The 25,106-nt window shown below is 40.3% G+C and overlaps 1 protein-coding gene across 4 annotated transcripts in view; it reads right to left on the minus strand.

The window, feature by feature from the left end:
- Positions 1-25,106, minus strand: part of kidins220b (kinase D-interacting substrate 220b) — a 51,825-nt gene that overhangs the window by 24,010 nt on the left and 2,709 nt on the right. For all 4 annotated transcript variants that reach the window (XM_085771325.1, XM_085771327.1, XM_085771326.1 and 1 more), the window contains 16 exons: positions 23,031-23,129; positions 21,534-21,632; positions 19,847-19,945; positions 19,184-19,285; positions 17,225-17,323; positions 16,564-16,761; positions 14,744-14,842; positions 14,037-14,135; positions 12,400-12,498; positions 11,364-11,541; positions 8,912-9,076; positions 7,747-7,926; positions 6,398-6,563; positions 4,988-5,139; positions 2,941-3,230; positions 184-324 (listed from right to left, as the gene is read on the minus strand). In XM_085771325.1, coding sequence (XP_085627451.1) covers positions 184-324; positions 2,941-3,230; positions 4,988-5,139; positions 6,398-6,563; positions 7,747-7,926; positions 8,912-9,076; positions 11,364-11,541; positions 12,400-12,498; positions 14,037-14,135; positions 14,744-14,842; positions 16,564-16,761; positions 17,225-17,323; positions 19,184-19,285; positions 19,847-19,945; positions 21,534-21,632; positions 23,031-23,129 — 2,265 coding nt within the window. The remainder of the gene's footprint in view (positions 1-183; positions 325-2,940; positions 3,231-4,987; positions 5,140-6,397; positions 6,564-7,746; positions 7,927-8,911; positions 9,077-11,363; positions 11,542-12,399; positions 12,499-14,036; positions 14,136-14,743; positions 14,843-16,563; positions 16,762-17,224; positions 17,324-19,183; positions 19,286-19,846; positions 19,946-21,533; positions 21,633-23,030; positions 23,130-25,106) is intronic.

Consider the following 25,106-nt stretch of genomic DNA (forward strand, 5'->3'; position numbering starts at 1 on the left):
AACAACAAGGAGATTCGGTCTATAAAGACATCAGAAAGACGCTGAGTGTTGCTGGCTTTTTGTTCTTTTTAAATGGTTTACTAGCCGAGCACCTCCTGACTGCTTCTCTTTCTTTTTGAGTGTGTGCGCTCTTCCTTCTTTGCTTTCAGAATAAAGCGCCCGGTGGCGTCGGTCGGTCCTCACCGTGTCCAGCATCTGCAGAACTTTGTCCTGTTCGCAGGAGTCCAGTCCGTCGATGACCACGGCCAGTCGGGTCTGGTGCTGCGTGAAGCCGTCGATGGTCTTGGCCATCCGCGCCATCAGCTCCACCTCGTTCTTCAGCACCTGCAGAACCACGACCACAACCAGGCTCACGTTACGTTGCAATACGCTGCGTTACTATAGGTTACAATACGTTACTTTACACTCGGTTTCTCGATTGAGAGAATGCATCTGACCTCTACATTGACACGAATTAAACCACAAACCCCCATTGGACAAAGTTTTGAAGCAGAGACCAGAAATACACAAAAATAAAGTATTCACTTAGAATACTAAAAGAATTTACTACAAGAAATTTTTTATTCTAGAAAAGCGTGGTAAAATTCCTAAAAAAAAATTCTAACAAAAAAATTCTACAAAAAAAGTGGTAAAATTTTGATTGTTTTTTTTCTTGAAAAGCGTGGTCAAAAAAAAAAAGTGGTAAAAAATTTTTAAGGAAAAAATTCTACAAAAAAAGTGGTAAAATTTGGATATTTTTTATCTTGAAAAGCGTGGTAAAATTCCTCAAAAAAAAAAAGCTAAACATTTTTTTTGCTGCTCTAAGCCCCGCCCCCTCACCTTCATGAAGCCCCGCCCCCTCACCTCCAGTAAGCCCCGCCCCCCTCACCTTCATGAAGCCCCGCCCCCTCACCTCCAGTAAGCCCCGCCCCCTCACCTTCATGAAGCCCCGCCCCCTCACCTCCAGTAAGCCCCGCCCCCTCACCTCCAGTAAGCCCCGCCCCCTCACCTTCATGAAGCCCCGCCCCTCACCTTCAGTAAGCCCCGCCCCCTCACCTTCATGAAGCCCCGCCCCCTCACCTCCAGCAAGCCCCGCCCCCTCGCCTTCATGAAGCCCCGCCCCCTCACCTTCATGAAGCCCCGCCCCCTCACCTTCATGAAGCCCCGCCTAAAAAAAATACTACAAAAATTTACTACAAGAATTTTTTTTTTTGCTAATTTTTATTCTAGAAAAGTGTGGTAAATTTAAAAAAAAAAAAATGTGGTATAAAAATTTCTACAAAAAAAGTGGTAAAATTTGGAATTTTTTTTATCTTGAAAAGCGTGGTCAAAAAAAAAAAGTGGTAAAAAATTAAAAAAAAAAAAAAAAAAGTTAGAATACTACAAAAATTTACTACAAGAATTTTTTTGGGGGAAAATTTTTATTCTAGAAAAGCGTGGTAAAATTCCTAACAACAAAAAAAATGGTAAAAAAAAAATTTGCTGCTCTAAGCCCCGCCCCCTCACCTTCATGAAGTCCCGCCTAAAAAAAATTCTAAGAAAAAAATACTGCAAAAAAAGTGGTAAAATTTGGATTTTTTTTTTCTTGAAAAGCGTGGTAAAAAAAAAAAGTGGTAAAAAATTTTCAAAAAAATAAAGTTTATTTTACTACAAGAATTTTTTTTTTTTTTTAATTTTTATTCTCGAAAAGCGTGGTAAAATTCCTCAAAAGAAAGAAAGGTAAACATTTTTTTTGCTGCTCTAAGCCCCGCCCCCTCAGCTTCATGAAGCCCCGCCCCCCTCACCTTCAGTAAGCCCCGCCCCCCACCTCCAGTAAGCCCCGCCCCCTAAGCCCCGCCCCCTCACCTCCAGTAAGCCCCGCCCGCTCACCTTCAGTAAGCCCCGCCCCCTCACCTTCATGAAGCCCTGCCTAAAAAAATACTACAAAAATTTACTACAAGAATTTTTTTTTTGCTAATTTTTATTCTAGAAAAGTGTGGTAAAGTAAAAATAAAAAAAAAAAGTGGTATAAAAATTTCTAAGAAAAATATTCCTAAAAAAAAGTGGTATAATTTCTCCAAAAAACGTGAAACATTTCCAGAGAAATGTTTTTCTTGAAAAGCATGGTGAAAAAAAAAAAAAAGTGGTAAAAATTTTTCCAAAAATAAAAAATAAAAAATTAGAATACTACAAAAATTTACTACAAGACTTTTTTTTTTTTTTTTTGAAAATTTTTATTCTAGAAAAGCGTGGTAAAATTCCTAAAAGGAAAAAAAGTGGTAAAAAAATTTCTAAGAAAAAATTTCTACAAAAAAAGTGGTAAAATTTGGAATTTTTTTTATCTTGAAATGCGTGGTCAAAAAAAAAAAAGTGGTAAAAAATTAAAAAAAAAAAAAAAAAGTTAGAATACTACAAGAATTTTTTGGGGGGAAAATTTTTATTCTAGAAAAGCGTGGTAAAATTCCTAAAACAAAAAAATTTGGTAAAAAAAATGGTAAAAAAAAAATTTGCTGCTCTAAGCCCCGCCCCCTCACCTTCATGAAGTCCCGCCTAAAAAAAATTCTAAGAAAAAAATCCTGCAAAAAAAGTGGTAAAATTTGGATTTTTTTTTTTCTTGAAAAGCGTGGTCAAAAAAAAAAAGTGGTAAAAAATTTTCAAAAAAATAAAGTTTACTTTACTACAAGAATTTTTTTTTTTTTTTTTTTTTTTATTCTCGAAAAGCGTGGTAAAATTCCTCAAAAGAAAGAAAGGTAAACATTTTTTTTGCTGCTCTAAGCCCCGCCCCCTCACCTTCATGAAGCCCCGCCCCCTCACCTTCAGTAAGCCCCGCCCCCTCACCTTCAGTAAGCCCCGCCCCCTCACCTTCAGTAAGCCCCGCCCCCTCACCTTCATGAAGCCCCGCCCCCTCACCTCCAGTAAGCCCCGCCCCCCCACCTTCATGAAGCCCCGCCCCCTCACCTTCATGAAGCCCCGCCCCCTCACCTTCATGAAGCCCTCGCTCTTGAGCTTGTGCATCCTGTTGGCGGCGCCGTGCAGCCTTTTCCTCTGCGAGTTGAGCACCGAGTCCGTCACCTGCCACCAGGTGCGGCAGTTGAGCAGCAGCGCGAGGCCGACCACGCTGCCGATGGCGACCAGCACGCCGTTCACCGTGCGGTTGTCGCCGTCCACCCTGAAGACGGCCAGCAGCGCCATGCCGGTCACCAGGCAACACAGCACCAGCACGAACAGGACGAAGGACGGCACGCAGCACGTCTTCTTCCACTTCCTCTTACCTGAGACGAAACGAGAGCGTTAACATCCGCCACGAGGGGAGACTGGAAAATCACATTTTGAGAATCAACCTTTGGACCAATCAGCTTTCTCTGTTAAAGGGATAGTTCACCCAAAATTCAAATTTCACTCATCATCTGTGGACTAAGGGCTGGGAGAAGTTTCAGAGTCCTCCGTGGCTTCTCTGAGTTACAGGGGGTCTTGGCGTAGCAGTGCATGTCCATATAACGGTTGCAAATGGATACCAACTGTCTTCGTAACAAAAAGACACACCAAAAAACATCCAAATACCTCCATGCTGCTCGTCTGTAATGTCCCTCTTGTATTGAAGCCCCAAAATGCGAAACTGTCCCGAAAAAAATTAAAGCAGAAGTAAGTGATATGTTTGTGTTAATCTAAGTCTTAAATAGTTGTATCTTCCGACAGCAATCACTTCTATAGAGTGTTTGGTCTGAAACACGGGTCTGTCAGTCACTCTGCTCTGCTCTGAGCCCAGGAGAAAACTTTCCTTGTATCCTACAACCTTTATCCAATGAGGAGAGAGAACGGCATGCAGGGCTGTGTGTGCAGCCAAGGGACGCCGTGAATGTGGCGACGTAGGGACGAGGACTGTTATGGTGCGTTCAAGGAAACTCGTGTTTTTCCGACCTGTGAAGTCGTACCAGTTCGATCTGGTACGAGTTCACGGGTCAGAAGTTACGAGTGGCCGTTATAGTGACTTTCACAGGTAAAACAGGTCGGAGAAACACGAGTGGGTTGCCTGGAACGCTACAAAGTCGTAAGTTGTGACTTGAAGCTGTAATTTACGATTTCAAAAGCCTGCCTGGAACGCAGCATTAGCCGAAACGACCGGACCACTTACTTCTGCTTTAAATAAGTCTATATTTCAAGCTTGTTTTGTAGCAGAAGCTTCTTGAAGCTCCTCTTCCCGGTTCGTCCATTTGACGAAATATAGACTTATTTAATTTTTTTCGGGACAATTTCTCATGTCGGGGCTTCAATACAAGAGGGACATTACATACGAGCAGCATGGAGGTATCTGGATGTTTTTTGGTGTGTCTTTTTGTTACGAAGACAGTTGGTATCCATTTGCAACCGTCATATGGACATGCACTGCTACGCCGAGACCCCCTGTAACTCAGAGAAGCCACGGAGGACTCTGAAACTTCTCCCAGCCCTTAGTCCACATGAGGGGGAGGAGGAGATAATGAGGGAAATTTCAATCTTGGGTGAACTATCCCTTTAAGGCCATTGGTGAATGGAACAGTCTCCCTAATGACCTGAATTTTTTATTTTTTGTAACTGAGAATTACCATCGTTGGTATTACGTCTGCCACTGTTGCAACTTTCATGTTTTATCTTCATTATTACCATATTTATTTATTATCAATACTATGAATAATCATGCTGCTATGAGCACTTTGCACTTTGCCTACCTCATACATGTTTCGGTGTTGTCTAAGTGTTGTCCATTGTCTAACTGTGTCTTTTTATGCCTCACCTTCGTATAGTAGCTTGTATTCTGTGTATTTTATCATTTTTATGTTATGTGTAGGGACTACAGATGAAAATTAGCTGGGAGCTAAATCTGGTGCAACCATCTTTTCATTTTTTTTCTTGCAAATGATTAATGTGATTGCAACTCTAACCCTAAACTAATAAACTAGAAACTAAACTAAACTGTGGAGGGGCGTGTGTGTGTGTGTGTGTGTGTGTGTGTGTGTGTGTGTGTGTGTGTGTGTGTGTGTGTGTGTGTCACCTTGCGTCTCCTCTGTCTTGAACACTCTGAACAGTCGAGTGGCGAGGAAGCCGAACTCTCTCTCGCAGGCGTCGGACAGCGTGGCGATCATCTCGGCCATCGACGTCTCGCCGCCGACGCTGGACAGACGGTTGTAGTCTGTGAACAGGAACCTGAAGGGGACAGAGAGGACAGAGAGGACAGGTGAGACGGAGAGGACAGGTGAGACAGGTCAAGTCAAGTCACAATTTATTTATAAAGCACATTTAAAACAACCTCAGTTGACCAAAGTGCTGTACAATTGCAAAAGCACAACATAGTTGATCACGAACACTACAACAAACAATTAAAACAACACAAGGGATAGTAGTCAATTTAAAACAATTCTAGATTAAAAAGAGAGTAAAAAGAGAGATAGAGAGGGAAAGAAAGGGAGAGAGCCAAGATTGCTTGCTTAGCTGGGAGTGAACTCCAAGGAGAAAAGATAAGTTTTTAGGAGTGTTTTAAAATGTTCAACAGACTGTGCAGCTCTAACATGGAGAGGTAGGCTGCCGCTGTTCCACAGCTTAGGAGCCGCCACTGAGAAGGCTCAGTGGAGAGTCAGGAGCAGGTTAGATGACCTAAGTGCCTGAGCAGTGGTGTGCAGCTGTAAAAGCTCCGATAAATAAGGTGGTGCTTAGGGATGCACATGATTAACCGTTTAACCGTTAACCGATAACAAGAACTTTGACCGATTAATACTATCGGTTATTTATTTATTTTATTAGCTCCTTATGTCGTCAACTCATGGGGGCGTGTCGACACGTGCAGAGTTCACGTGCCTTCAGTCATATTTCACAGCAAAAAGTTACACAGGACTGACAGTATGAGCAGCAGCCCCCATGAAGGAAGGTCAGACAATAAATGTAGCTACACGGACATAGATGTGCATCATCTCTAACAACGGCGCTGAAAAAAAAGAAAAAGAAAAAAAAGAGGACGAGGACGTTGCTGCTCTCCAGTCGTTCTCCTGCAGCTCCACAGAGCAGCTGTCAGAGCTCTGCTGCTCCTTCAGTCTGGTGTTTGGCTGCACTTTATAAAAACAGTTCTACATTGGACGATCTAACCTCCATATGAGCGCGATCAGCTGAGACAGAGCACAGTGGATGTGGCATTGATCAGCTGTCGCAGCGCACGTGTGTATTTGACGGCAAAATAAATAAATAAATAAATTGGAGCAATCAATTTTTTTTAATTTTTTTTTTTGCCGTTAAATACACACGTGCGCCGCAAGCGTCTTAATCTTATCGGTTAACAAGCGCCGGTTATCGGTCAGAAAAAAAATTCAAAATGTGCATCCCTAGTGGTGCTAGACCATTTATACATTTAAAAGCAATTAATACAATTTTAAAAGATGCTGAGAGGACAGGTGAGTGGTGGGCGGAGCTTCACCTGACAGGCAGAGCTCTGGTGCTCTGCTCCGGCAGCTCCGGCGGGTTGACGAACATCAGCCTGAGCAGCAGCTCCAGGTAACCAAGGTGACGGGCCAGACGCGTGCTGAGCAGCCACGCCCAGTTCCAGCTCTCGCCCTCGCGCCGCCCGCCGAAGTACACCACCACTGACACACAACAACAACAACAACAACAACAACAACAACACGTTAGAGTTACACCCCACAGCCTCAGGTGTCCCCCCCAATAAAAATACCCCAAACTATTCAAAACTGAACAAATGTATTTTCAGACTTCACATTCTTCACATTTTAGATTCACATCTAAAAATAAATGATTGAAATGGTGTAAAATAACATAATGTTTGACAAATATATTTCTGACTCCACATTCCACCTCTGGTCTCCTCCACTACGATGCAGATGAACGGGTCGTTTCTTACTCAGATGCTGATGACATCAACAGGCTTTAAAGAAACAACCCCCTCAATCTTAAGGCTTCATATTTTGATATTCATCCATATCAGTTAATCATGTATAAAGTAGGTCCATACACTGGGGGAAAAGGAAGATGGGGAGAAGAACTGGGGATGTGGGAGGGTCGGTGGGAGGTGAAAGATAAGAACGTAGCAGATATTATATGTCTGAGACTGTGATATATTGATGTGTTGATGAAAAGAAGGGATCATGTATCTGTTAATCTAAACAATTCCTGTAAGTGTTTAACATACGCAGTTCATGTCTTGCGTCTATGAACATGAGACAGGATCGAGCCTATAGAGTTTTACGACCTTGCATCCATACTCCGGACAAGGCGACATAAACTTAATAAGTAAGGCTCTCACAGGAAAAATGTGAACAACAGGGAAGACATTCTCCGAGGGTACATTTCACAAGAGCCACTTATTATCTAATCTATTACTGTTACTAAACACCTAATGCAACATCTTTATATATCTATAAATGTATGTGCGTCTTTCTCTCTTATAACATCTACCTTCGATTTGTTTACTTCTAAGCAAAACATGTCCATGAAGCAGAGCACCGATTCACACTTTCCTTCAATTCCCAAAAAAGGGCACACATACAAAGAATAAACATAATACATGATGTTAAAGCTAAAAGTTCAGGTGGATAAAACACTACAAGACCCTTAAAATTATAATCTACTAGTGATATGTGCTGTTGGCTGTTTAGGACAAATAAACAAGAAAGGTATAAGCACAATAAATGATTCCCTGTGCAGGACTTTATGAATGATATGGCGAGCCTCTACCAAGTTATTTATGGTCGCATGTTATGATTATGAGCTGCATACGGGTTAGGGGGCGGAGTCAGAGCGTGACCTCACCAAAGAACAGGTAGAGCAGCGCCAGCAGACTGAGGGAAACCGCCACCGCCAGCTTCGGGTCGACGCTGAAGCCCAGCACCACGGCAACGCAGCCGCATAGCAACACAGACAGGAAGACGACGAGCCAGGAGAAGTGGAACAACGGCTCGATCTGCTGCCCCGCGAAGGTCTTCATCTCATCTGAGGAGGAAGAGGAGGAGGGGGGGTGGGGTTATATACGTACAGTATATATAACCCTTTCTATATAACCCTTTCTTACTGTTTTTACATCAACGACCCCCACTGGACAAAATTTAGAAGCAAACACCAGAAATACACAAATATTTACTTTGTCAATATGTCCAAATTAGGCGTGACATTTTGGAAAGATTATAGAGAAATTTCTGAAAAAAAGAAGGTGAAACATTTCTAGAGAAAAGTGGTAAAAACTCTCTCAAAAAAGAGTTTAATTTTCTTTTTTTTCCCTTTTTTTTAGAGAAAAAAGTGGTAAGGTTTCTAAAAACTAAAAAATAATGTTAATTTTTTTTTTTTTTTTTTTTAAATGGTAAAATTTCTCTTTTTTTTAATTCTGGAAAAAAGTAGTAAGATTTTTAAAAAATAAATACATTTTTTTAGAAAAATTCTAGAAAAGTGTGGTAAAATTTCTACAAAAAAAAAAAGACTTAAGAACGTTACTTTTGTAGTTATTGACTGTATGTTCAAATTAGGGCCAATGGTGTGGATTTTTGGAAATTTCTGGAAAAAAGTGGTAAAAATTCTCACACAAAAAAAAGTTTAAAGAAATTCTAGAGAAAAGATTTTTCTTAAAATAAAAATAAAAAAAGTTAAAAATTTTCTAGAAAAAAGTGGTAAAGTGGTCAGCAGATTGGACCAAACTTCCACTACGTTGATATTCAGTCACATCCTCACGTGTTGCTGTTGGTTTACATGGAGCTGACGCAACCAAGTTCAGTAAAATGTTATCATCCCTCTGTGGTGAACTATATCATGTGTGTGTGTGTGTGTGTGTGAGTGTGTGTGTGTGTGTGTGTGAGTGTGTGTGTGTGTGTGTGTGAGTGTGTGTGTGTGTGTGTGTGTGTGTGTGTGTGTGTGAGTGTGTGAGTGTGTGTGTGAGTGTCTGTGTGTGTGTGTTAGTGTGTGAGTGTGTGTGTGTGTGTGCTCTCACCCTCCAGCTTCTTGAGCAGGAAGGACTTGCCGCTGCCCCACTGTGCGTACAGACCCACGCAGATCGGCGGCTGCATCGTCGGCTCACTCAGGATGTCGGCCAGAGCAGAGCTGTACAGGTCGTAGCCCAGCATGTCCCCGTCCGTCTCCGTGGGCGACAGGTGACCTGGGGGGGGCAGGTGATGTTATCTTCCCCGTTACCTTGGCGACAAACCTGACAAACCTACTTAAAGTGATATTCCTGTGTAAATTTAACCCATGGTCTAACCCTAATCTAATCAGTTTTGTCAACCCAAATCTTCTCTAGTTGTAGCAACTTATCAAAAACATTTTTTTACCAAAAAGTGGTAAAATTTCTAAAAGATTTATATTATTATCTATTTTATTATGTATAGTTTGTTCTTTATATTCTTATTCTTTATATTCTTATACTATATGTTGTTATCGTCACTGTGTGTCTGTGTAATGCTGCTGCTGCACTGTCATTTCCCAGCTTGGGATCAATAAAGTCTATCTATCTATCTATCTATCTATCTATCTATCTATCTATCTATCTATCTATCTATCTATCTATCTATCTATCTATCTATCTATCTATCTATCTATCTATCTATTAAAAAAAAAAGTAATGTAATAATTTTAAAATGTGGTAAGAATTACTCAAAAAAAAAGAAAAAGTTAAAAAATTCAATTTTCAATGTTTCCATGACAACTGACCGGTACATCATGTTTACATGGCTCTCAATTGTAAAACTAAAACTCTGAGAAGTAACGCTAAACTTCATCTTCATCATCTTCTTCAACAACATCACAGATGCACGTACGCAGGTTATTGTAGCGCTGCTCGTTTCATTTCATTTACGTTTATTTCTCTGATTCTTTTGCGTACCACCAGAGGAAGCCTGCGTTCTGCTAGTACACACCATGAGTTAAACGAACTATCCCTTTAAAATCGACTGAACTCTGCCCTCCCACTTCCTGCCGTGTTGTTGCCGTGGCCAAGGGGGTAGATCGGACTACACGCAGGCGTAGCTCAGTCGGCCATATGAGGACGGGCAACTGTCTCTGACTCTGGCTGCAGTTACAGTGCAGTAGATGGTGATCCAGTCATCTGCACTAAAAAAACGATTCATAACTCTGTGAAAAATAAATCAGTATGTAGCTTTTACTTTAACTATTTGCATAATGTTACTTTTACAAAAAAAAGTACATGATTAAAATGATCCATGATTCTAAATATGCTGCATCATAACTGCATAGACGTTCATAAAAAATCAAACCGTTTGGAAATCGGACAAAAACTGAGCAAGTTCTGGTCATTATAGCAGAACATGCAGCAGAGGCTTAATGCTCTGAGGGAGAGAGTTGACCTTACCAAGATGGCCGCCGTGTGGCTACGCTGTGCGCTTATACAGTGGGAACCGCTTATAGTGGTCACGGATATAGTAATCAACCGCTTATATAGATCAAAAGGCTTGGGACGGAATCATTTCTATACAAATGCTGTTTAAATAATTCGTTTATAGTGATCTAGAAATCCGCTTATAGTGCTCATTTTTGGTCATTTTATGGATGAAAACATGCGCAAAACAATTTAAAAACTACGTGTAGCCTACTTATTATTTATTTTCGGCGGTGTCCCTTTAACGTGCACTGCTGCAGCAGCCTGCACATGTCGCTGCGCTGTGTTGTTGTTGTGCTGTGTGTTGTTGTGCTGTGCGTCAGCTGGCTGGCTGAGACACATGACTGTGGGTGCAGCGCGGCTGTTTGTGTTGTCTGTTAAAACATGGATGAATGAAACCTATCAACTTTATATCGACCGCAGACGTCAGGAATAGATTTTGGGCTTTTGGCTCGTTCCTCATCTCCGCATAGCGCTCCTTGTCCGTTATTGGCGGAGGGAGAGCGAGCGAGCGAGAGAGAGAGGCGCGCACTGCATGACAGCAGCGCGGTAAAGTGAAACTCTGACAGTGACATGTTGCCTGTTCATTCACGAAAACCATCCTGAAACACTCTCAGTCAAACAAGGTGGGGAATGAGAAACTGCGGCGCTACTGTAGCCGAGAGTAGTTCGCTCATTTTAAAAACACACCGGCAGCGCCCGCGGATCTGTAGCTACTGAGACGTGTCACGCGAGTTACTGTAAATGATGCTGTGTGGAAAACCAGCTGTGGTCTGTGATCGAGGTGCAGACCGGTGAGTTTGGAGCTGACGAAATGATCGTGCTGCTGACAGCCGTTTCATTACATTTTTCTCATTGAAAAACTATACAAATGGCATTTAGATGATGTTCTGCATAAAAAATAAGTGAAATAATACAAATTCGGTTTTAGTAATCAACCGCTTATAGTGATCAAATTGACTCTGGACAAACGTGATCACTATAAGCGGATTCCACTGTATATATCTATGGCCGTGACAACCGGACACCCCCCCCTCCCAGGTGAACCTACGCGCTCCAAAGATCTGCGTGAGGATGCTCTTCTGGTGGCTGCAGTCGATGTTGTACGGCGTCTCGCCCGCCTTGTTGGGCCGGTACAGCAGGCGGCCATCTTTAGGGTTCCTAAGCAACAGCTCGGCCAATCGGCGGCTCCGCCCCCGGATGGCGATGTGGAGCGGCGTGTCTCCTCTCTGCAGAGGGGGGGGGGCAATGAGCTGTCAATCACTCTACAGAAGACAGAGTGTGTGTGTGTGTGTGCAGGGCTCGACAGTGCGACTGTTTTGCTCGCATTTGCGAGTTGATAATATCCAGTGCGAATAAAAAATGACATTCAGTCGCATCAGTGCGACTCCGACAGAAACTGTAGTAGGCTACATGCACCGTTTTGCATGCTGTTTAACGTGAGCAGCATTATTTAAAGCTTAAACAGCCTGCTACATAAACATTTTTCATTGTGCTCCTAAAGTAAACAAACAAATCTTAGTGTAATCTATATGTATGTAATCTTCAGCTTTTTGTACTGAGGGAAATATAGGTTCACTGCTCATCAATACCCCCACCCCAGGGCCTTTGCCACCCCGGTCTCAAAAAAACCCAGGCAAAATCAGATTGGACCTGTAATCAGATCTGATACAGAGCTTTAATGTAAGTCCTTCCATAACAGACACGTGACCACATGCACACAGCGCAAAACTAAAAACTAATATACTATTTTCTCACACATTTGCATTGTTTGTCTTTCCTGATTTTTGTTAAGGCAAAGAGCCAGTTATAACATTAAAAATTAGTCTACAGGGTTAGGATTATAGGCTAAATAAGTACTTTATTTGTTTGAAAATGACATTTTCACCAAAACTGCTGAATTTTTATTGTGCTACTAAAAAATGTTGTGTGCTACTAAATTTTTCAGCATAGTAGCACAGTGCTACTTGGAAAAAGCTTAGCGTCAAGCCCTGGTGTGTGTGTGTGTGTGTGTGTGTGTGTGTGTGTGTGTGTGTGTGTGTGTGTGTGTGTGTGTGTGTGTGTGTGTGTGTGTGTGTGTGCGTCACCTTGTCGACCGCCGACACCTTGGCTCCTTTGTCCAGCAGCAGCTCCACGATCTCGATGTTCCTCATCTTAGTGGCTTTGATCAGAGGAGTCTCTCCATCCTGAGACAGAGAGGAAACATCTGGCTGCTCTGACAACATCTGGACAGGTGTGTTCACTCTGACAACATCTGGACAGGTGTGTTCACTCAGACAACATCTGGACAGGTGTGGTCGCTAAGACAACATCTGGACAGGTGTGGTCACTCTGACAACATCTGGACAGGTGTGGTCGCTAAGACAACATCTGGACAGGTGTGGTCACTCTGACAACATCTGGACAGGTGTGGTCACTACCTTTCTGTCTTTCTACCCCCTTTCTCTGTCTTTTTACTCCTTTCTTTCTTTCTTTCTTTCTTTCCTTCTTTCTACCCCCTTTCTCTGTCTTTTTACTTCTTTCTTTCTTTTTTCTTTCTGTCTTTCTACCCCCTTTCTCTGTCTTTTTTCTCCTTTCTTTCTTTCTTTCTTTCTGTCTTTCTACCCCCTTTCTCAGTCTTTTTTCTTTCTTTCTTTCTGTCTTTCTACCTCCTTTCTCTGTCTTTTTCTCCTTTCTTTCTTTCTTTCTACCTACCCCCTTTCTCTGTCTTTTTTCTTTCTTTCTTTCCTTCTTTCTACCCCCTTTCTCTGTCTTTTTACTTCTTTCTTTCTTTTTTCTTTCTGTCTTTCTACCCCCTTTCTGTCTTTTTACTTCTTTCTTTCTTTTTTTCTTTCTGTCTTTCTACCCCCTTTCTCAGTCTTTTTTCTTTCTTTCTTTCTACCCCATTTCTCTGTCTTTTTACTCACAACATCTGGACAGGTGTGTCTGCTCAGACAACATCTGGACAGGTGTGTCTGCTCAGACAACATCTGGACAGGTGTGTCCCTTTCTCTGTCTTTTTACTCATTTCTTTCTTTCTTTCTTTCTGTCTTTCTTTCTTTCTACCCCCTTTCTCTGCGTTTTTACTCACAACATCTGGACAGGTGTGTTCATTCAGACAACATCTGGACAGGTGTGTTCGCTACCCCCTTTCTCTGTCTTTTTACTAATTTCTTTCTTTCTTTCTTTCATTCTTTCTTTCTACCCCCTTTCTCTGTCTTTTTACTCATTTCTTTCTTTCTTTCTTTCTTTCTACCCCCCTTCTCTGTATTTTTACTCACAACATCTGGACAGGTGTGTTCACTACCCACTTTCTCTGTCTTTTTTCTCCTTTCTTTCTTTCATTCTTTCTTTCTGTCTTTCTACCCCTTTCTCTGTCTTTTTACTCCTTTTTTCTTTCTTTCTTTCTGTCGTTTTTCTCCTTTCTTTCTGTCTTTCTACCCCCTTTCTCTGTCTTTCTACTCCTTTCTTTCTTTCTGTCTTTCTTTCTTTCTTTCTTTCTCTCTGTCTTTCTACCCCCTTTCTCTGTATTTTTACTCCTTTCTTTCTTTCTTTCTACCCCCTTTCTCTGTCAACATCTGGCCAGCTGTGCTCGGTCAGACAACATCTGGCCAGCTGTGGGGTATCAGACAACATCTGGCCAGCTGTGCTCGGTCAAACAACATCTGGCCAGCTGTGCTCATTACAACATCTGGCCAGCTGTGTTTGGTCAGACAACATCTGGCCAGCTGTGCTGGGGTCTCACCTTGGTGCAGGTCTCGGTGTCGGGGTTACACTGCAGGATGTCTCTCACCATGGTGGCGTTTCCCTTCTCCACCGCCCAGTACAGCGCCGTTTTATTCTCCTGCAAACACAGCAGAGTGAGACCTCGAGAACATCTGTCTCCACATCTGTCTCCACATCTGTTTTCTGTTTAAATTCAAGTCTTTTTAAGATCTTTTATATCAAAAATTAATACCTATTTCACGGCCCGACCGGCAAAGAAAAATGAAATCCTTGAATTTCAGAGCGTTTACTGCAGATTAACTGTATCATCCCACTATTTCTCTGCTCTTTGTGCTCTGCTAGGGATGTAACAATATCACAATCTCACAATATTACAACACCTCAATAACAAGCCCATGGTATTTATTCGTATTTTATCGTATCAGGCATCATGATATCCTAATCTCACTGTATGATGATACCACAGTAGCTTCACAGTACAAGATTTATTCCACTATCCATAAGTCACCAAGAAGAACATTGATCAAAAAAGATTGTGGTTGACAAATGAAACTTTTGATGAAAAATGCAATACGGAGAAGTTAAATACAGCAAAACTTTTAAGACCCAGACATCAAAATTCAAGACTTTTTCAAGCTTTTTTAAGGTTATTGTTTCCAAATTCATAAATTCAATGCTTAAAATTCAAGACTTTTTAAGACCCCGCGGGAACCAGAGTGTCCTCACCTGTCCTCTGATGTCGATGTCGGCGTATTTATGCAGCAGCGCTCTGACGATCTCCACGTGCCCCCCCCTCACTGCTCCGATCAGCACCGTGTCGCCGCTCTGTAACACACACACACACACACACACACAGACACAGACACACACACACACACACACACACACAAACACAGGGTCAGCGTGAGCGGTGGCGGTGGCGTCCTCCTCCGGTGGGCGTGTCCCAGCGGTGTAGTCTAATTTTTTTTTGTGGGTAAACTGCTTTCTAGGTGGTAAACTGTTCATACTTGTATCGCATAGACGCTGGTTCTCTAACTGTTTTATATCAAGGACCCAAAATTGACACAAATTGACGGACCCCCATTGGACAAAACACCAGAAATACATAAACAATCAATGTACATTTAAATTAGGCGTAGCTACATTTTTGAAAGATTATAGAGACATTTCTGGAAAAAAAAGTGGTACAATTTCTCCACAAAAAAGTATCAAATTTTTTTTTAGAAAAAAGTGGTAACATTTTGAAATTTCTGCGGATTTCTTTCCACCTTTTTCTAGAAAGATCGGGTAAAATTTGTAAAAAAAAAAATAAAAATAAAAATTTTGAAGAAACTGGTAAAAATTCTAGGAAAAGTGGTAAAATAAAAAAAAAGTCAAAAAAGTGGTAAAAGTTAAGATAGTATATAAAAAGTTTTTTTTTAAATTGAGAAGAAACTGGTAAAATTGCTCAAGAATTGAATTGAATTGATAAATGTGGTACCATTTCTCAAAAAAAGGGGGGGGGGGGGCAAACAATAATACAAAAAGGGGTACAATTACTTTAAAAAAAAAAAAGTAAAAAAGTAGAAAATAAATATTGAGAAGAAACTGGTAGAATTTCTCAAAAACATTCTAAGAAAAGTGGTAAAATTATAGCCTGACGCACCAGACTACATCATGAACATGTCTAGTGTGTCAACGAGCGGTAGACCTCGGCTCAGTCCAGTGGGCGGGATGAAGGCTGTCTTTCAAACTGCCTCTGCACCAATAGGGTAGCGCTACGACCAATCAGAGCAAAGAGCAGGATGACGTTAGCCTGACGAGCCAATTAAAATGTATGTCGTCATGGCGTTAAGCCGCCCAACGACTCTCTAAACAGATAGAGCGCTGTGATTGGTCAACACAAACGGTGTTCCAGACTCAAAAAGTTCCTATGGCTCGTTTCTAGACCCACCTACGGAGCAAAGAGATCTGCTGCTGCTAGGGGGCAGAGAGATTTATAGGGTAGTAAAATGAAAAAAGAAAGAAAAAAGTCAAAGAATAATCAAAAAAGTGAAAGTGAAAAAATGTCAATAAAAAGTAGTGGACCCCCTTGAACCCTGTCAACCCTCCCACTTTGAGAATCATTGACAAATACTTACTTCAGTTAGATAGTTTTGTTGTACTGGGTATACTGAAGTATTTATGCATTTCCAGTGGGTATACTGAGTACACCTGAGTATCACATAGTAGGGCTGGGACGATGTGCTTTTCTCCCGATTCGATTCTTCTACGATTTTTTGGATGGCGATTCGATTCAAATTGCCGATTCTCTCTATGATTTTTAGTCTTTAGCATTTTTAACATTTATCTGCACACAAATACTGTAGGAGCCTATAAATTAACATTCTCCATTATAAAGTGAACTTAAACCCTTTTCAAAACCTGGACTCTCTGGATGTAAAAAAAAAAAAGGCGAACAAATGCACATTGCAATATTAAAAAAATTCAAAAAAAATAAAATAAATGTATTTCCCCCCCCCCAAAAAAATCGATGTAAACACATAGACTACGTGCTGGCGTCCTACCCGGTCTGGGATGTTGACGTAGGTCCCGGCGTCCAGCAGGTCCTGGACGATCTCGGTGTAGCCTTCCTTGGCGGCGATCATCAGCGCCGTGTTGCCGTCCTTGTCCGTCATGTTGACGTTGGGGTTTCTCTTCAGCAGCTCCTTCACCACATCCGTGTAGCCGCCGCGCACCGCCACGATCAGCGCCGTCATCGAGTTCTGGACGGGACGCACACACACACACACACACACACAATGGGTTAAACTACTGCACTGCAAAAACTCAAATATTTGTCGTATTTCTTGTCAAAAAGTCTCATTTCTAGTCAAAACTAAACTCTTTCCACTTAAAATAAGACTCATTGCCTAAAAATTAACTTGTTTTTAGATCATTTTTACATGTTTCAATCAAATTTTCACTTGAAATAAGTAGAAAAATCTGCCAGTGAAAGCAAGTTGTTTGTGCTTGTAATAAAAAAAAGAAAAAGTTGCTCCACTATCAGATTTTTCTACTTATTTCAAGTGAAAATCTGCTTGAAAGAAGTAAAAAGTGTCTAAAAACAAGCTGCTTTTTAATGTGATGAGTCTTATTTTAAGTAGAATGAGATTTGTTTTGACAAGAAATAAGACAAATATTCTTGGTAAGATGTTGAGTTTTTGCAGTGTGATGGATGTGACTCACGGCTCCTTCCTGGTCCACGTCGGCACCGTTCTCCAGCAGGTGCATCACGCAGTCGAAGTGTCCTTTCCTGGACGCCCAGATCAGAGGAGTGGTGCCGTACTGACACACACACACACACACACACACACACACACACATTAGTATGACCGTTGACAGGTTATTCTCATCTTCATAAAGCAAAAAAAAACGTAATCTCCGATTCATTTCTAGTCCAGACTGAACGGTTCGGCCATTTTTTTTTCTTCCGCTCTTTTTCTGCATCTAACTCCTCCTTCACACTTTGTGCTATTTCAACAATTCATATAACAAAACGTGCAGCTTTTTCTGGACAATTCTGCTATGACGTTTCTCTTTCATACTATTTATACTTTTTTAATTATTTAACTTTTTCTTATTTTTTTGTCTCATCGGAAATGAATTTAAACAATCTTCAAACTCTTAAAATCTTCTTAATTCTTTAAACCTCTAAAGCTTCAGCATACTTTTTCCCACAGACTTCATTCGACTTCTAAAATGTTCACAAACGTTTAAACTATTCCTCTATGACTCAGCTTATTGATATCTTCAACAGTTTCAGATTTTTGGCAGTTTTAAAATCATTAAAATTTTTGACAAAATCCAACTTTATAATGGGTGTGTATTGCGTCTAACGAGCAGAGCTCAGAGTGCTTCTTTCTGTCTTTCTACCCCCTTTCTCTGTCTTTTACTCATTTCTTTCTTTCTTTCTTTCTTTCTACCTCCTTTCTCTGTCTTTTTACTAATTTCTTTCTTTCTTTCTTTCTTTCTACCCCCTTTCTCTGTCTTTTTACTAATTTCTTTCTGTCTTTCTTTCTTTCTTTCTTTCTACCCCCTTTCTGTCTTTTTACTCATTTCTTTCTTTCTTTCTTTCTTTCTACCCCCTTTCTGTCTTTTTACTCCTTTCTTTCTTTCTTTCTTTCTACCCCATTTCTCTGTCTTTTTACTCCTTTCTTTCTTTCTACCCCCTTTCTCTGTCTTTTTACTCCTTTCTTTCTTTCTTTCTACCCCTCTCTCTGTCTTTTTCTTTCTTTCTTTCAACCCCTCTCTGTCTTTTTCTTTCTTTCTTTCTTTCTTTCTACCCCCTTTCTCTGTCTTTTTACTCCTTTCTTTCTTTCTTTCTTTCTTTCTTTCTTTCTTTCTTTCTTTCTGTCCTTCTACCCCTCTCTCTCTGTCTTTTTCTTTCTTTCTACCCCCCCTCTCTCTGTCTTTTTCTTTCTTTCTTTCTTTCTTTCTTTCTACCCCCTTTCTCTGTCTTTTTACTAATTTCTTTCTGTCTTTCTTTCTTTCTTTCTTTCTACCCCCTTTCTGTCTTTTTACTCATTTCTTTCTTTCTTTCTTTCTTTCTTTCTTTCTTTCTACCCCCTTTCTGTCTTTTTACTCCTTTCTTTCTTTCTTTCTTTCTTTCTTTCTACCCCATTTCTCTGTCTTTTTACTCCTTTCTTTCTTTCTACCCCATTTCTCTGTCTTTTTACTCCTTTCTTTCTTTCTACCCCCTTTCTCTGTCTTTTTACTCCTTTCTTTCTTTCTTTCTACCCCTCTCTCTGTCTTTTTCTTTCTTTCTTTCTACCCCTCTCTGTCTTTTTCTTTCTTTCTTTCTTTCTTTCTACCCCCTTTCTCTGTCTTTTTACTCCTTTCTTTCTTTCTTTCTTTCTTTCTTTCTGTCCTTCTACCCCTCTCTCTCTGTCTTTTTCTTTCTTTCTACCCCCCCTCTCTCTGTCTTTTTCTTTCTTTCTTTCTTTCTACCCCCTTTCTCTGTCTTTTTGCTTCCTCCTTAAGCTGCTTTCAGCATTCACACACATTTCCTTTAGGAAATGCTATCTTTTTCTAGTTGTTCTTTACTGAGCTGAACCAGCAGTTGACCTGCAGCCTACCCCCTGCAGTGAGGGGGCGTGGCCTCAGTGGCGAGGGGGCGTGGCCACTGGCCTCGGTCCGTCTACTCACCTTGTCTGAACAGTTGACCTTGGCCCCGTTCTGCAGCAGCACCTTGACGATGTGGGCGTGGCCTCGGCCCGCGGCCCAGATGATTGGATACACACTGTACTGCTGCAGGGGGGAGAGGAGGGGGAGGGGGGAGGTTATTTTTTAAAGTAACTTTTAAAAAAAAATAATAATAAAATTACCCAGAAAAACTGGGAAAATAAATAAATAACTTTAAAAAAAGAGAAAATTACCCAGAAAAACTGGGAAAATAAATGAATTACTTTAAAAAAAGAGAAAATTACCCAGAAAAACTGGGAAAATAAATAAATAACTTTAAAAAAAAAGAGAAAATTACCCAGAAAAACTGGGAAAATAAATAAATAACTTTAAAAAAAGAGAAAATTACCCAGAAAAACTGGGAAAATACATAAATTACTTTTAAAAAAAGAGAGAAAATTACCCAGAAAAACTGGGAAAATACATAAATTACTTTTAAAAAAAGAGAGAAAATTACCCAGAAAAACTGGGAAACTAAATGAATTACTTTAAAAAAAGAGAAAATTACCCAGAAAAACTGGGAAAATAAATAAATTACTTTAAAAAAAAGAGAGAAAATTACCCAGAAAAACTGGGAAAATAAATGAATAACTTTAAAAAAAGATAAATGTGTTATATTAATTTCACCTGTCCAGTGGTGTTGGGATTGGCTCCGTGCTCCAGCAGCAGCTCCGTGACCTCTTCGCGACCTTTGTACGCCGCCCACATCAGAGCCGTCCAGCCGCCCTGAGGGAGGGAGAGCAGTGACATCACAGTCTGAGGAACGGCCCCGACCTTTGACCTTTATTATAAACATCTCTCTCTCTCTCTGATGTCTGGCTGTTTGTCTTCTGAGCCCCAAAACGTGAGAATGGACAAATAAACCCCCGAGATTCTGCTTTTAAACATGTTTTCTTTCAGAATAGAGGGAAGGAGTGATAGAAAATCCACTTTAAGGTTTTTATTTTACTTCATTTTGTCTCTTTCATCTGCAACAAATCAAAGTAGGATTGACAATAACAATCTGTGTAGTTTTACAGTCCAAGTCTTTAAAGGCCGTTTCCTCAGAAAGAGTTGTTCAGACTCAGACTCCTCTCTAGAAATCTCCACTTCAGCAGCTTCCAGACACCAAACCTTCCACTTTGATCCCTTTCTTTATTCTGAAGGTTTTTACAGAGGGGATTGTTGATATATCATTCACAGCCTCATTTATACAACATTTTATTACTAAAAACATGGAGACATTAGATGTTTTTAGGGCTGGTGACAGTATTGATAAAAGAGATATCCAGAATCCTCCTCTATGAAAACTTCTGACTCTATATGTCAACAAAATAAAACAAGAATTTTGAAAGAAGCTTTATCCATTGTTCAGATTTCTGTTCTGGAAATGAATGCAAATTAGCGCATATTTAATTAGATATTACCTCATTTAGTACATTGTCTTAATGTGAGTGATAAACTTGGGAAGTTTCATGGTGAAATCTGTTGGATGAAGAGGAGGATGAGAATGATGAAGAGGAAGATGAGGATGATGAAGAGGAGGAAGAGGAGGATGAAGATGAAGAGGAGGATAATGATGAAGAGGATGATGAAGAGGAGGGTGAGGATGAGGAGGATGATGAAGATGAAGAAGAGGAGGAAGAGGATGAGAATGATGAAGAGGATGAGGATGATGAGGAGGAGGATGAGGAGGAAGAGGAAGAGGAGGATGAGGAGGGTGAGAATGATGAAGAGGAGGATGAAGATGAAGAGGAGGATAAGGATGAAGAGGAGGAGGATGAAGAGGATGATGATGATGAAGAGGATGAAGAGGAGGATGAAGAGGAGGATGAAGAGGAGGAGGAGGATGAAGAGGATGAAGAGGAAGAGGAGGAGGATGAAGAGGAGGAAGAGGAGGATGAAGATGAAGAGGAGGATAATGATGAAGAGGATGATGAAGAGGAGGGTGAGGATGAGGAGGATGATGAAGATGAAGAAGAGGAGGAAGAGGATGAGAATGATGAAGAGGAGGAGGATGATGAGGAGGAGGATGAGGAGGAAGAGGAAGAGGAGGATGAGGAGGGTGAGAATGATGAAGAGGAGGATGAAGATGAAGAGGAGGATAAGGATGAAGAGGAGGAGGATGAAGAGGATGATGATGATGAAGAGGATGAAGAGGAGGATGAAGAGGAGGATGAAGAGGAGGATGAAGAGGAGGATGAAGAGGAGGATGAAGAGGAGGAGGATGAAGAGGAGGAGGATGAAGAGGAGGATGAAGAGGATGAAGAGGAGGAGGATGAAGAGGAAGAGGAGGATGATGATGAAGAGGAGGAGGATGAAGAGTCCCTGCTACCATGTCTCGGTGCTCGATGTAGGCGCTGTTCTCCAGCAGCTCCTTCACCACGTCACCGTGACCTTCCTTCGCTGCCGAGATCAGAGCTGACCAGCAGTCCTACACACACACACACACACACACACACACAGGTACGGGGTTACCACGGCAACAGGTGCAGCACCCGCATCATGGCTGGCTCACTCTGTTTCTTAGCAACAGCAGCATCCACAGTGAAGAGGGTGAAAAGGGGGTGGTGCAGACAGACAGAGTCATTTGCATTAATATCGCCATGGTTACGGGCGGGTCCGTGTGTGTGTGTGTGTTGCTCACCACGAGGGATGTGACGATTACTTGTTTTCACAGTTAATCTCGGTATTAAACGCCACAATTAATTGATCGTTAAGATTCCTTAAATACCGTCACTTTCTGAAAAAGATGATGTCGCAACCGTATCTGCAGCTGTGGCGCCAAAGTAAAAGGAGAATGCACAGATACTGGTCCATTTACCCAACGTAACACTTAACTGATTGATTGAAAATGATTAAAATAAACTTAAATATTTGGTATAGAAGACAATTAATGACTTAAATATTTCAAACACCTCCCCCGGGGGGTTAATAACTGGTCCTATATGAAGAGATTAGTAATGTCATTATATTTTGTCTACACATTCTATACAAAGAATACTTTGGATTGATACAGGAATGTAACACAACTATTCCACTTCTATATAATATTCTCTTACAACCTTTCACCAAACACACACGATCAATCACACAGCTTATTGATTAGCCACAACATTGACTGTTTCTCACATCCAGACACACTCAGAATCATGAATACTGATCAATAACAGTGCTATACTGTTGTTATAATATAATATAATATAAATATGAACGACAGAAACAGGGAGGGGCAGCACCGACTTCCTGCGTTGACCATACAGCTCTGGAAAAAATGAAGAGACCACTCCCAAAATGATCAGTTTCTCTGGTTTTACTATGTATAGGTATGTGTTTGAGTAAAATTAAATTATTTTCTATCAACTACCGGCAACATTTCTCCCAAAATTGAAATAAAAAGTCTTTTCAGACCTTGAATAATAATAATAATGCAAAGAAAACATGTGCATATTTATTCCTAAACACCACAGCAAGAATATTTTAACTCAGGAAGAGTTTATAAAGCAGTTTTTGTGGGATATTGTCGATGTTTAATCCCAGCAGTGGTTTTTATCATCTTCAGTGTCTCATTAAGGAGAATGAGTTGTGTTTGTGTTGGTGTTTAAAAAAGAAAAGAAAAGAATGACTGTCATACATGTAGAGATGCTTTTAATATAAGAAACATTTCCAGAGCTGTAGACTATGGTAATAAACGCTTTATTTATTTATAAACATTCATAGTGTTGTGAAATTTATTGATGCATAATAATAATGGTGATAATCATAATACCGTGATTATTTTTCTGACAATAATCGTACCAAGAAAATGTATCATTGTGACGTCTCTACTCACCACGTCGTCCAGGTTGACGTTGGCTCCTCTCCTGATCAGCTCCTGCACGATGTCCAGACTTCCCTGCTCCGCCGCCAGCATCAGGGGGGTCTGCCCGTTCTAAACACACACACACACACACACACATTTATCATAATATGTTCTTATTTTATTATTCCTGTCTATATTCTGAAGGTTTTTACAGAGGGGGATTGTTGATATATCATTCATACAACATTTTATTCCAAAAAACATGGCGAAATTTGATTGTTTTTTAGGGCTGGTGACAGAATTTTCTCATTTACAGAGTGATAAAAAGAGATATCCACAATCCTCCTCTGGAAAAACTAAAGACTCTAATATGTCAACTAAATAAAACAAGAATTTTGAAAGGGGTTTTATCCATTGTTCAGATTTCTGTTCTTGAAATATATGCAAATTAGCGCATATTTCATTAGATATTGCCTCATTTACACATTTAAACATAAAATTTTACAAAACTTGCAATACAAAAAATATTTGTCTTAATGTGAGTGATAAACTTGGGAAGTTTCATGGTGAAATCTGTTAGTTACAATTTGTACTTTATTTTTACATTAAAAACCCATAGGTGGAGGTGAAGGGTCACGGATGTTTTCATTACGAGTCCAAAAAATGGACTTTCATTCTGAAACTTGGGACATCCAGAGTTCACCCTGGACATTTCTGTCCACCTCTCTCACTTTCCCAACCCCCCCAGGTCAGATGAAAGGTCAGTGGGGGCTGGTTTTTGGCGAGGAGGTTTATCTCTGGGTAAACTCTGGATGTCCCGAGTTTCAGAATGAAAGTCCATTTTTTGGACCCGTAATGAATTTTAACAACATCCATCACCCTTCGCCTCCGCCTATGGGTTTTTTAATGTGTTTTAAGGTAAAAAAAAAATAATAATAATAATTTAACTAACAGGTATCACCATGAAACTTCCCAAGTTTATCACTCACATTAAGACTAATATTTTTTGTATTACAAGTTCTGTCAAATTTTATGTTTAAATATGTAAATGAGGCAATATCTAATTAAATATGCACTAATTTGCATATATTTCCAGACCATAAATCTGATCAATGGATAAAGCTACTTTGTTTTATTTAGTTGACATATTAGAGTCTTTAGTTTTTCCAGAGGAGGATTGTGGATATCTCTTTTTATCACTCTGTAAATGAGAAAATACTGTCACCAGCCCTAAAAACAATCAAATTTCGCCCTGTTTTTTGGAATAAAATGTTGTATAAATAATATATCAACAATCCCCTCTGTAAAAACCTTTAGCATATAGACAGGAATAAAAAATAATAAAATAAAAACATAGTAGACTAGTCACTGACAATAGAGAAATCATGTGTTTTTGCAGCTAAAACAACTGGCCAGGAAGGGGTTAAAAATTCTCACATCGACGCACATGTTGTGCCAAAATAAAAGCACACGCAGCCGCAGTTTCCTGTTAAAAACACCACCAGACTATGACCAGACACAACGCAACAGTCGATAAATGTGTAAATGAGGCAATATCTAATGAAATATGCGCTAATTTGCATATATTTCCAGAACAGAAACCTGAACAATGGATAAAGCTACTTTGTTTTATCTTGTTGACATATTAGAGTCTTTAGTTTTTCCAGAGGAGGATTGTGGATATCTCTTTTTATCACTCTGTAAATGAGAAAATACTGTCACCAGCCCTTTAAAACATCTAATGTCTCCATGTTTTTAGTAATAAAATGTTGTATAAACGAGGCTGTGAATGATATATCAACAATCCCCTCTGTAAAAACCTTCAGAATATAGAAAGGAATAGGGGTGGGCGATATGGCAAAAATGTCATATCACGATTTTTTTTTAATGAAGTCACGATTTCGATTTCATCACGATCTTAAATCGATAAAAGAAAAACAGACAATTTAGGCCAAAGAACCTTTCTGAACAGATTTTAATCTAAATAGTTGCAGTTTTGCCAACATGTGCAAACAACGTAAACATAGTGAAAGGTAAACAACAACACTCTGATAAAGTGCACTCTTGCAACATAAAAGGTAGCTTTCAATAAACATGAAAGTAAAA

Source organism: Trachurus japonicus, chromosome 24, assembly GCF_045865225.1.
Source record: "Trachurus japonicus isolate A0001 chromosome 24, Traja_1.0".
NCBI classification, from domain to species: Eukaryota; Metazoa; Chordata; class Actinopteri; order Carangiformes; family Carangidae; genus Trachurus; species Trachurus japonicus.